The sequence below is a fragment of the Phyllostomus discolor genome, chromosome 4, assembly GCF_004126475.2.
Source record: "Phyllostomus discolor isolate MPI-MPIP mPhyDis1 chromosome 4, mPhyDis1.pri.v3, whole genome shotgun sequence".
NCBI classification, from domain to species: Eukaryota; Metazoa; Chordata; class Mammalia; order Chiroptera; family Phyllostomidae; genus Phyllostomus; species Phyllostomus discolor.
In genome coordinates, this window is record NC_040906.2 from 30,003,168 (window position 1) to 30,015,901 (window position 12,734).

The 12,734-nt window shown below is 41.5% G+C and overlaps 1 protein-coding gene across 1 annotated transcript in view; it reads left to right on the forward strand.

Annotated features, from left to right (window-relative positions):
• Positions 1 to 304: 304 nt before the first annotated feature.
• Positions 305 to 12,734, forward strand: part of SATB2 (SATB homeobox 2) — a 177,819-nt gene continuing 165,389 nt past the window's right edge. Inside the window, exons 1-2 of the mRNA XM_028509335.2 lie at positions 305 to 1,033; positions 2,270 to 2,497. Of these exons, the coding sequence (XP_028365136.1) occupies positions 2,329 to 2,497 (169 nt within the window). The 5' untranslated portion in view covers positions 305 to 1,033; positions 2,270 to 2,328. The remainder of the gene's footprint in view (positions 1,034 to 2,269; positions 2,498 to 12,734) is intronic.

Below are 12,734 nucleotides of genomic sequence, written 5' to 3' on the forward strand. Positions count from 1 at the left end.
TCCTCCGCCTCCTCCCTCTTCCCTGCCTCCCACTCGCCTCTCGCCTGTCCCTCTGCTTCCTCCGAAGCCCCGCCGCTGTTGGGTCGCCCGGCTCACAGCGATTGATTGATTGATGTTTAATTTCCTGCCAGGCGGGGCCCCCCTCCCCCGGCAACCTCCCCAGCCCTCCTCCCCGCCCCCCGCGCTCCTCCACTGCGGTGGACCAGTCTGGCTTGGGTTTAGATCTTTCCCCCCCAACCGCCATCCCGAAATAATCCAGAGACTTCCCCTGCCCCCACCCCAAATTATTATTTTGAAGGCGCTAGATCTGGGGACGGAAAGGGGGAGGGGGAGAAATCGGAAACCGAGGACAACCCAAAAGGACTCACTTTGCCTGATGACTCAACGCAACTAATAATCATCTCCCTCTCAGTGTGTCTCTCTCTGCGGCTTGTCAGTGAGTCTGGCTCCGGCTGCTGGCGGCGGCGGCCTAGAGGGGAGAGGCTGGAGGTGACAGCTTGGGCGGCCGCCGCGCTTTCTCCCGCGCGCGGTCCCGGGTCCCTGCGCCTCCTCGGCTGTCGGTGGCACCGGCCCCGCGGCTCCGGCCGCGCCTCCTGGCGAGGTAGCAGCCTAGCGAAGCCCGCCTCCGCTGCCTCGCGGTCCTCAGCCCTTTCTCTCCAGAACGGGTCTCCTTTCCGAAGGTGTGAAGGGCTTTTTCTGCCTCCTCTCTTCTCTCCTCCTCCGCCGTCCCCTCCCCCGCTCGCTCGGGTGCCCCTTTGGAGGAGCCCTCCTTTCCCTCTCTCCCTCCTCCCCCTCCTCCCACCCCCACCCCCCAGTCATCATCATCATAACAACCATCTCCGCACTAGAAGACACCCTGACCCAGGACCGAAAACGTTAGGACCTGGGGAAGAGGAAAGGGAAAGGAGTAAAGAGAAAGGAAGACTAGGAGAGCACTGCAAGGCAAAGCACCAGAAACTTTCCACCCTGGATTCTCTACTTTTGCTCCATGGACAGAGCCCCAGCCAGCCAAGTTACAGACAGACCGTGAGCAGTAAGTACGCGGGGCGAGGGCTCCCGCGCGGCGCTCGGGAGTCCGGGGAAGCCCCGGTCCGCTCAGTTCCCTCCCTGCGGCTCTCGCCCGCGGAGAAGGCGCAGCCCGGGCGGTGCGGGCGGAGTCTCTGCCCGCAGCCCCCCGGCCGCGTCTCTGCGCCTCTCGCCTCTCACCTCCCCACGGCCACCCCCACCCCGCCCTCCCAAGCCGCGGCGCGGCGGCTTCTCCCCTCGGAGAGGGTCCCCAGTGCACTTGGTCGCGCCGGGCTCCCGCTTCCCCGGGGTGTCGGTGGCAGTGCGGGCGCCGTTCCATCAGGTGTCTGCCCCTCCGCCGCCGCCCCCGGAAATCCAGGGGTGCGGAGGTCTGCGGGTTCCGCGAGGGGAGCGCTGCCAGCCAGGCGACCCGGAGGAAAACTTTTTGGAGAGATTTAAAAAATTGGGGTTGATGACGGCTACTCCTGCAAATAACAACTTAAATGCTTAAAAAGAACTTTATTGTTTTATACTGAAGAGCTTTAAAAAATAACTTAGGATCGAACGAAGATAAAGTTCCAAAAATCATAACAATTGTAGTCCCCGCCCTTGTGATGAAGGTTATCCTGGAGGTTATTCTGATGAATACCTCCAAATGTTCCTGGATGCTTATCACAGTGGAATTAGGGTCGATTTTATGCAAAGGATGTTTGCGCCCCAGGACGGGCTCGGTAAAGGTAACACGCGGGGGTTCGAGGGGTCCCTCTGCCAGGCCTTTGCTTCCCGCCCGGCCGGGAACTGCGCATTCATCATGTGGCTTATTTGGTTTCACACGGACTCGTGTGCGGCCCCCACTCCCTCCCTGAGTCGATGAGATGTCTTTTTATGAAGTCCACTCCTTCCACCACCCTGGCCCCCAGGCGGGGAAGCTGTCGCACCCGGGGACGGTCCCTGCCAGCCGCGTTTCCATGGGCCGGCCACTGCCCGGCGTCCGCGGGCGCGGGCCCGACGCTGTCTCGAGGGCTGGCTCCTGGGGAACAGCCCCCGGGCCGAGTCGCAGCTCTCCGGGCTCCGGGCGCCCCGCGGGCTGCCCCGTGCAGGGCTGGGACCCGCTCCGCGGCCCCGGCCCCTCTGGCAGCGTGGGAGGAAGTTTGTGTGGCTGTGGAGCGTCGCTCTGCCACTGGCCTGAACGTCTATCACGTGTGTGAGCGGTTTTCCCTCTTTTTTCTTCCCTCCCCTTTCCCTCCCCCCGCCCCCTCCCTAGGTCCCTGCGCGTTTTATTGCGACCTGCCCGTGGGAACTTTGTCTCCGAGTCGGAGCAGCATGGAGCGGCGGAGCGAGAGCCCGTGTCTGCGGGACAGCCCCGACCGGCGCAGCGGCAGCCCCGACGTCAAGGGGCCTCCCCCGGTGAAGGTGGCCCGGCTGGAGCAGAACGGCAGCCCCATGGGAGCCCGCGGGAGGCCCAACGGCGCCGTGGCCAAGGCCGTGGGAGGTAACAGCCCGGAGCGGGGAGGCGCGCGCAGCCCGCGGCCCGGTGATAATGGCCCGGGTGTCAGGGTTCAGGTTGATTAGGCTCTGTCGCGGTGTAGGATTACAGGAAGTGAGTTCCAGGTTGCCAAATAATGCCCCCGTCGCCTCTCTTCTGCAACTGGTAGCTTCATCTCAAGTTAAAACCAGAAAGTGGTTTACCCAGAGGGTGGCATTTTTTGGGCACTTTGCCACTGTGTGCTGAGGTGTTGGCAGGTTTATGTCACAGCCAGCTAACTGTTTCTAGATTTTCCTAGAGAGCTTTTTACTGATTTAACTCTTTTGCCTTGCCTCAGAGTATCTGTTGCAGGGATGAAGTTCAGGTGCATTCGCTTTCGTGGACTAGTCCTCAGTGCTCCCTCTAGTACAGGAGCAAGAGGGGTGTTACCTCCTAGTTAGGTTAATGTTTTGAGACAAATGTGTAACAACTGGGACTATTTCCTGCCACATTTCAAGTGTCTCATGAATGCATCAGGCCCTCAGACGCTTTAATGCTACTGTTTCCTATAAAATTTTAGGTTATATGCGTTTGTAAGTTTGTTAGGAACTATATAGCACGACAGGTAAAAATAGCATAGTAGCCTTATTGGCTACATGCTGTTTTCCTTCCAGCGAATTCAATATTGTTCAAAGATAATCTTTTGTAGTTTTTACTACTTAAACAACTACTTTTAAAAAGTGGTTAGGAAAAGTAATCTATAAAAATGAAGATATGCAAGAAATGTAAATATTTTTCAGTTGTTTTGAGGTTAATATGCCATTGGCTAGTTGTCATTTTTAAAGAAATAAAATCCATAATGCTACACAGTATGCAGTTTTATTGTGTGGGATAAATCACTAGTTTAACTTTTTTGCTTCTGGAGTTTTGTTTTTGCCCTAAATTTTTTGGCAGTAGCCTACTTAATATAATTCTTTACATTAATCTGCCTGTAATGATACAAAGCCCTGGCAAAGTTTAGTTGATAAGCTCTTATCCACATGTTCTAAATTGCCATAGTATATATTTTGAAGTAAATACTTAGCATGTTCAGCCCCTTTTAAAGAGTTAAATGCAGTCATTTTATAAGTAACGTGTTTTTATTTTTGCTTATTTTGCTATTACTGTCTTCATGGGAGACGTTCAGGATGATTTGCTTTAGTTCCTTATATTAACCGTCTCCCTGGAGAAGCACTTACTGTCACAATTTTTAAAGCTTTAAAAATTATTTGGCTGTAGATTTTGAAAGTCTTCCATTTTAGGGGACTGAAGACATACTTTAATGAAGCACAAGAAAGCTTGATAGTTCTGTGACCCACTTTTTAAAAGTAGTATTTGTGAAGGTGCTGTCTTGAGACTGGAGCGATAACTTTAGACTTTGTGTGCCCTCGTCTAATACATGCACGTGAGACAGAGGAATACGTAGTGAATGTGGCGGAACTAAGTGGGAGACGACATGTGTGATAATGTTTGATTAAAAAACTTTTGGAAATCCTTGGAGAGGTATGTGCTCAGAGTGGCCTTAAGGCATAAAGAAAAAACTTAGACTTGAAATTTTGATTCCTTTCTGAAGACCTAATAAAATTCACTAAATTAAGAGAAGTTTCTAAATGCTTTAGAATATAATTGTTAACAATTGTGCTTCCCAAAACAAGTTCTATTTATTTATATTATACAGAACTATGGGAAAAAACTACCTAATTTTGTAGACCAGGGCTACCTGTAGTATAAGAGTAGCTGCTTTTCATATTTTCTAAGACTATAATTCACATTTGACCTCTTATTTTAAATTTGGTAGAAACTGAAATTATTAAGTCTTGGTCATGAATAATAGATTTGTTTCAAAAAACTGCTTTTGTTACTCTTTCTGAGATTTAACTTCATTTAGTAACAGCAAAGGTCTTACTAGCTGCTTCCCAAACTGAAAATACAGATGGCATTATTTTGTCTCGACAATTACTGTTCATAATATTTAATAATAAAGTGGTTAAAATAGTTTACATGTAGTGGATTTTTAAAGATTTTTAAAAATAAATATTTTACTCTATATAGCATAATGGATTGGAAATATTTTAACTTAGAAAACTTTAAAATGTAATGTAAAATTCAGAACATAAAATTTTGATAATACAAAGTTTTCTTGTCGAATGTTAATGATTACATTGGGGACTTAAGTTTAGATACTAAATCTAAATGTACATTGAAAAGTTAATAATTTCATTTTATTACAACTTTTAATCACACAATTTTGAGAAAAGTAAATCTTTTTAAGATACACATTCTAAATTTAAATTTGTTTAAAATATATTTCCAGTTAGCAGTTTTTCATACTTGAAATACTTTTTTGGGGGGGGAATAAATAGATTATATTTCTACCACACTACTTTCTTTTGTTTAAAGTTTATTTATGAAGAATTTAATATGCATAGACAACTATTCAAATTTTGTAGTGCTACATCTTCTACTACCATTTTCAGATATACTGCAGTCTTGTCAATGTTGAAAAGGTTACTATAATAACGACTATAATAATATGTTTTTAACAACAGAGCTAAAAACTTAGGAGGATGTATTTGTTAATCTTGAGTGAGTTCCCCCCTAAAAATAGCAGAAATCATTAAGTTAATTGGTTGCTAAATGGCAGTTTATCTTACTGCTTTTGGTAAACAGTGAGTGGAATAAATGTTTCTGAATGCATTGGTTGCAACAGTAATTTTTTTTTTTCTGTTCTACTTTTCTAGGGAGAGAGAGTTTGCTTTATTGCATTGTCTGGAGTTAACTAGTCGAGGTGGTAGATACACTATCACAGTCTTCAGGGTTCTGTTTTAATAGGGGACTTAAAAGTTAGTGCATTGTTTACAATGTGGTTAGCTTTAGAAGACTGGAAGAAAGAGGTCAACTTTGCTTTGTCTTTCCAACACTTTTTAGGATGTTTTTGCTCTTATCTAAGCAGTGTTTTAAAGCATGTACGTAATAAAATATAAGTGCTCAGATGTGTATGACAGTCAGCTTTTATAGAAGGTCCTCGGGGGGGAAAAAAGGCTAATATCTCTTTAAAAAACATATGAAGGCTGGGAGAGAGTTTAGAGCAAGCAAGAGCACCGTGGTGTTGACAGCTTTATATCCCTGCTGGGTAACATTCACTTACTAGAATTGGCGTCCCCTGTCAGCTAGTAATTCACTCCATAAGGATTTTGAAAAAGGATGATTAATGGTGGGGAAATTTATATTTGTGAAATTAGTGATTAAAACTTACAGATCTATTTGAAGATTTAGAAAAAGAAAAGATTATTAAGGATGACGAAAATAAGAATCAGATGATCCTTTTTACCACCATTAGCATGAGTGTCTGAAATGTTCTGCTGTATGTAATGCTTCAGCCACACAACCTGCAGCATAAAATCAAAGAGATGCCAATCAAGTTTCCAAGGGAAGCAAGGCGTTCTGCTTCCCTCCTGGCCTGTGGAAAGTCAGTGGCCAGTTGTGCTTTAACAGCAATGAGTTATTGTGCTCCATTCATTGTTAACAGAAGCAGTTTCATTTTTTAATGTTTGGTTTAACGAAGAACTTTCAGACAGCTTTATTTAAGCTGAATGATCCGTGCTTGAGTCTACCAGATGGTGTATTTGCTGATAGGAGGCATTAAACGTCAGAAATCTTTGGGATATTTTTCATTTTCTTGTGAATTCTGATGATTTTATTGGTGTTAAGTGTTCTAGAGTTTTGGGGAAAATGTTTAAATGCTAAGAATATCTCTTATAGATATTTGCTTTATGGGGGGGGAGGAATTAGAATTAGCTGTAAGAATTAGTTTTTCAAATAATATATTTTGTGACAGAATTGTCCATTGAGGTCATCTTATGACTAGTTGACTGGAAGTGGACCCATTCTTGTTGCTCTCAGGCAGCCCTTCCAAGGCTATAACTGCCTTGTTGCAAGGGGAAAAATTTATTATTCAACACACACTGATGCATTCACACAGCAAAACAAACGTGTGATGGTGGCTGTTAGAGCTGAGTGTCGTCTACAGCAACAGTCAGTCTCACTGTCTACGTGTGGACCACGTCCTTTTCCATTGAAGGTGAAGGACACGCAGTTCAGGTTGGGGGTGGTCAGCACGTTAGCAGCTGTAGAGAGACATTTTTCTTTTTGAAAGGGGTGCGGGACTGTCAGAGTATAGGTATGGACAGGTTGAAATGTATTAATGAACACTCAGAAATTTGAAAACATGTTGTCAATGTGGGAAAAATGGAGAAAACATTAAATTCATTTTACCCAAGGATAAACACCATTATGCTCGTAGGGAGGACTCATATAATTACTCCAAAAGAGAAAAGATTGTATTTCCCTCTTCCACTCCACTTTTTTTTTTTTTAAAAGGGTTTAAGATCTTTTAAATAGAATGAACTTAGGCTTTGGGGTCATCCAACAATCTAGCATGTCCTCTGTAGTTTTGCTGAGGTAGAAAAATAGCCCTTCTCTAAAGTGTTTTTAGTCCTTGGCCTGTTATTAAAATAAAGATATACTTGGTCAAAAAATATATGCAATGGAACATACACATTAAACAGAACATAGGGTATCCACCCCTCAAAGTCCTGAGCATAATTTGATGTTTCAAGTAATTTTGGAAGCCTTATGTTCCATCAGCAGAAACCCACTGACCATTATACGTTCAAGATCATCTGCAGGGAAATGTGTGTATGTGTGTGCGTGTGGGAACCACACAGATGTCCCTTAAGGCTCTCTGTTTCTTAATCCCCGTAGGAAACAAGCCATGTCATCCTTTCCGGGGGACTGTGACTAGCAGAGTCCTTCTCTACGTCTTTGGTATCCCGTGTTAAGTCGTCTTCCCTGTTTTGAATGTATCCGTAAGGAGGGGAACGGACTTACCATCATTTATTAGATAACTAAGAATACGAACGAGTTATTTTAGGAAGATAGAAATCAATTTTGTTCCAGGGAAGACACAGTAATTATGTGATATCACTGGCAAGGTGTATTTGGTAAGCAGATCATTTAAAACCTTTTTTTTGTAAAGAATTTAGTGTAGAAAGAGTTTATACACATATATCAAAAAATAACTTAAGTTAATAGGCTAGATGAATCCCAAATTGTATTATTTTCTTTGGTCTTTTTAATGATTTTAGGTTTCTCTTGAGATGAAAATGACATATTACCTCACCATTAAAAAAGTTTCTTATAAAAAAAAGTTTCTTATAACTAATAACCTCATATGCAGTACATAAAATATGTACATAGTTTGTTATATTTCAGGAAGCCAAACTTTATCCTATACAGCATATAAATAAATAGAAAGTCCTTTATGTTCTTTTATCTAATAAGTAGTTTCTTTTTAACCTATATAACTAATGTGTGGCAACATAGTAGTTTTTACTATCTCCCTTACATGAATGCTGAGATACAATGGCATTTTTGGAACATATTTAAAGATGAAGCATTTGACAAAAGTTGTATGTGTAACAGTTTGTCAGTGAAAAGTGACAAGTGGGAAATGACAAATGAAATGTTGGCATCATCACTCTTTATTTTGATAAAAATGTCTCAATTTGCAGTGATATAATACTGTTTCATATTATTTCATGAGTTGTGCGAGATGCATAAGGGAAATTTAGATTTTTGTGAACGGAAAATTAGCAGCCCAAACTCTCTTTTCAGAAGCTTTGGCAGCAAGTTCCTCCTCCCCCAACTCCCAAGAATAAGAACAGCAGTGAAATGTTGGATCCAACCCATATATTTTAACTCATTATTTTTTGAGGAAGGAAGGAAGGAAGGAAAGAAAGAAGGAAGGAAGGAATGAAAGAAGGAAGGAAGGGAGGGAGGGAAGGAGGAAGGAAGGAAGAAAGGGGAGGGGAGGAGAGGAGAAGGGAAGGGAAGGGAAAGGAAGAGAGAAAACTGAAAATGGTTTCACGTAGGAGACCTTTATGCTTAGCTGGAAAAACAGAGAGTTTGTCTTTTAGTTTTCATTCTTTTCTTTATAGCAGTTTTAAAGTGAGTGGTTTCCCTCTGCTGTCTTGGATTACATGGAGCCTTACTCACTTCCAATCACCACTGCTCTTCAGCATTAATTTAGGGGCCAGTGAGGAGAGCTGTGCATTCCTTTCACCTTAAAGTGCAACAGAGATTTGAAAATGTCTGTGTGTTAAAAATGGATTTTTATATACAAAGGATTCATCATCCTACTCCTTACGGGTAATACGATAGATATTTCAAAGTCAAAGTAGACGGCCCTGAGTGGACCTGAGGTATAAGTTAAAACAAAAGCCAGTTGAGGACTTACAGATTTCCAAAAAAAGCACAGATGTAGCCTGTGTAGTGTGTTATTTTCCATTTCCAAAGTTACGCTGCTTCCCTTATTGTAGTGACCAACCAAACATTTATTTTCTTCTTTTACATGAAACAAGCCCCACAGGACGTTCGTGCTGCACAGCGCTTACGTGAAAGATGTTCCACGGGGGAGTTTTCAGAATCAGGAACTCTATATAATTTCTTTTTGTTTTCAATTAACAGAATTGTTTTGCCTCTTAGTAGCGAGGGACTTAGAATTTGTGATAAAATCAGTATAATTAAGTGGCAGTGAAAGGCTGCATCAGAAATTATCTTCTACAACTTGTGTCTTTTGCTTCTCATTTGTAAAGTTTTACTTATTCCAGATTTTTAAAAATCTAGGGAAAGATGACTTTAAAGGGAGTAAATGTGCCATAGATATATTATTATGGCAATTGGGTTTATGGTATATATACTTTTTTCCATTTTAAGTGATGTGGAGAACATAATAGTTACTAGCCTGACAAATGCTTAAAATGAAGACAAAAGCATTCACAGAAATTGAAAGAATTTGAACCTTGAAATAAAGTTATCTACAAATTATGCCAGTCTTACATTGTGGTAAGAATAACCTTTATTTGTGGTTATGACACCTTAGGATAATGAGAGTCTGGGGGAAGTACTATATTTCAATTAGAGTTGCTACCGGTATTATTACTTTCTGCTCACGTGTAAGGCAGATTTGGTTCCGCTCTTAGCTTGTGGCATTACCATTGGAACGGAGTTCTGTCTTACCATGGTGGGTTGTTAAGCGGCAGGATAACATAACAGCAAAGATCAAACAGTTAAGGGGAGACACTGCCAGCTACCATGTATGAAAAGGGATGCAGTTCACATCTGATTGGTGTCCACTGTGTCTGCCCACTGGTGGCTACATAGTTACTGAAATGTGCACAGCAGCGTAGTGACGTTACATTCTTTGTTATGTTGAAGATTTGCACGGATATGAAAAAAATTAATAGAGACTCTAGTCAGAGCAAATGTTTCCCAAAGCACTGACATCTGACAGAGGTGATTTATCTTTTTTATAGAAACAATTCGAATTTCATCCCATTAAGCACAGATATTTTTTTCTTTCTTTTTAAAAATATCTTTGATTTGTTTTGTATTTGGCTGGAAAGTAAGCGTATCAGTTTTTTTTTTAATAATAATAAGTTTGGTTTTCAAATTTCATCATTATTCTCTATATTAAAATTGTATATGCTTATTGTATTGATGTTCCAATTATTCATGTAAGGAAGGGCAAAAATGGATAGCTTAATAGGAAAATGCATTCATATCAACATTCTTCAAATAGCAGTGTTTTTAAAACATTTTTTTTTGTTGGTTAACAGAACAAGAACTTTTCTCTGTCATAATCCAGAGATGCTAAGAGAGCAGCATGATAAATGTCTCTTTAAGAGTCGTTGTAAAAGAAAATGACTTGCCTTCTGAGGCAGTGGAGAGTTTATGTTGTTTTGGACCCATTTCCCAAGCAGTGATCGAAAACAGATTACAATAACAATTATATAGTCAGAAGATGCAATATCCATTTCTGTTTTAATTGAGTGAAAGAATAATAAAAACATCATTAAGAAAAATGAGGTGGACCTGTCACACGATGTAAAATTTTTAGTCTTGAAGAAGATGCAAAATAACAAAAGTGCTTTTCGCTTACTTTGTTTGGTTTATTAGCTAAAATCTATTTTGGGGAAGGACCATTTGGTTCTTGCTCCTCCCAGGGAAATTCAGAGAGGAGCCCTTGGGAGGTGGTTACTTGAGAGACATTAAAAATACTCATTGATTTTGTCTTCATACACAGTTTAAGAAGGGACATTGCATTTTCTTGTGTTCCACCTGAGGTGTAACAACCTCTTTTTTTTTTTTTTTAAACCTGTGTAAATGGAAGTCAGAAGTAATGAATGTTCCTCTTGTTGTAGAGCCCTTCCAAGTCAAGGGTTAGGTGTGGTCCCCTGGCCTGCTGTTCTTCCTTCTCTGGATGGTATAACCAGGCTGGGGGAGGGAGAGAGTTGAAGGTGAATAATGAGCACCCTTATTTCTTCTCGGCACACATGGGGTTGTGGGGGACCCCTCATTTTTATGTGCACATATCACCTGACATTCTAAGGTGTCTAAGTGTCTAAGACTGTCTCTTGAGATGCACAGGCTCTGGACTCCATCTGCAATCGCTGGAACCATTAAATCGACAATCCTTCACGTTGCTGAGGCTCCAGCCTCCATTCCCCAGAGTGGCGCTTTCAGCAACTTGGAGGCAGCCGGCCGGCAGCAGCCCAAATCAGTGGCTAGTGTTCTTTCACTCCAGGCTATATTTCTTAGTCTGTTCACAGGAGCCGTGAGCTCCTGGAAACTTGGGTGATGACAATGGAGTTAGCCCAGATAGTGGAGTTAACCTCTGCTCGTTGTGGGGTTACTAAAACCACAAATAATGCTGGCTCTCAGAGCAGCAGGCACCCAAGGTTTGAGTCTGTTGACAGAGTTACTGGAGAATATTTCTATCATCTGTAGCTAAGAGCTGTCTTGGGGTCAATATTCAGAAACCTTTCTGAGGGTGGCAAAATGAAAGGAATAAGATAGGCAGTGAATCCCTTCACGGTGGAGGTCTCATAATCCCAAAGTGTCCCAAGCATAATCTGCTTCAGGGTGGAATTTATATCAAACAGCTCAAAAGACTTAAAAAAAATTAGTTCAGAGAGGCCAGAGTTAATAGTGCTTTCATTAAAATACTTTTGTCAGCAAAGGGTTTTCAGTTTTAACATTTATATAACCTAACAGTGTTGACAAATGCCACGAGCTTTAAGGGTCTTTTAGTGGTTCTGTTTTCTCTGGACTTTATAATTTAAACCTAAACATTAATTCTGGGTGGAACTTGGCATAATGTCTTCTTGCCTTGGAGGAAATTTTTGTTGTACAATAAAAAAGTATTTTTTTTCATACAGTCACCTTCTCCATGCCTCCCCTCCTCCAAGTAAATAGCAGTTAAATAGTCAAGGTTTTAAAAGGGCTTATTTAATTAAAAAAAAGGAGTGACTATTTTAGCTGAAATTAACAATTTTCCATTAGTTCACATTGCAACCTAGTGCTTTTGATATTAACAAGAGTGATCTGTGAGGCTGATAATGCAATGAAATTATTTTTCCTCTCTCTGACTTTGTCATATACTAAAGTCACGTGGTAAAATTTTTAATAAAATTATATTTGATGACTCTCGAAACTTATAAATCAGTTACTTGTCTTCTATATTGGAAGCTACGAAACATAATTTTTTTTTACGTCATCTGAAATTATAACATTGACTAGAAGGAAAAAAAGTTGGAATCTCACTTTTAAGTAATGAAGTGACAGTGTTTCCCAGTATTGTTTTAGAAAACATGCTTAAACTAGGATTCTTAAAATTATCTTTTCTATATATCAATAGTATGCTCAAGTTAAATTATTATAGGAATCTGATTATAAGGTTATTGTGAAATTAAGAAACAAGTGAAGAAACCAGGCAATGATAAACTGTCATCATTTGATAACCAATAATCAAAAGGTGTTGAGGATGCCAGTGAAGGTATGTGATGGAAAACCGTCTGTGTAGGCTGGGGCTAAGCTGGGGCGCTCCTGAAGCTTTGCTTAGCTTTCAGCTACCACACTCCGTCCAGACAAGACTTTGTCCTATAGATCTGGCAGATGTGGTTTTAGAAGACCAAACACCCTTTATTATTACTGACGGTGTATAAGAGGAGCAAATTGTTCTCCGAAAGGGAAGTTATTACATATTTAAGACCCAAGTAAATGCACTTTACAAGGGTAAATAAGGTGATCCTAATTTTTTTTTCCTTTTCAAATGAATCTCCAGGTAACATTCAGGGAAACTAACTCTATTTACAGGCTGATT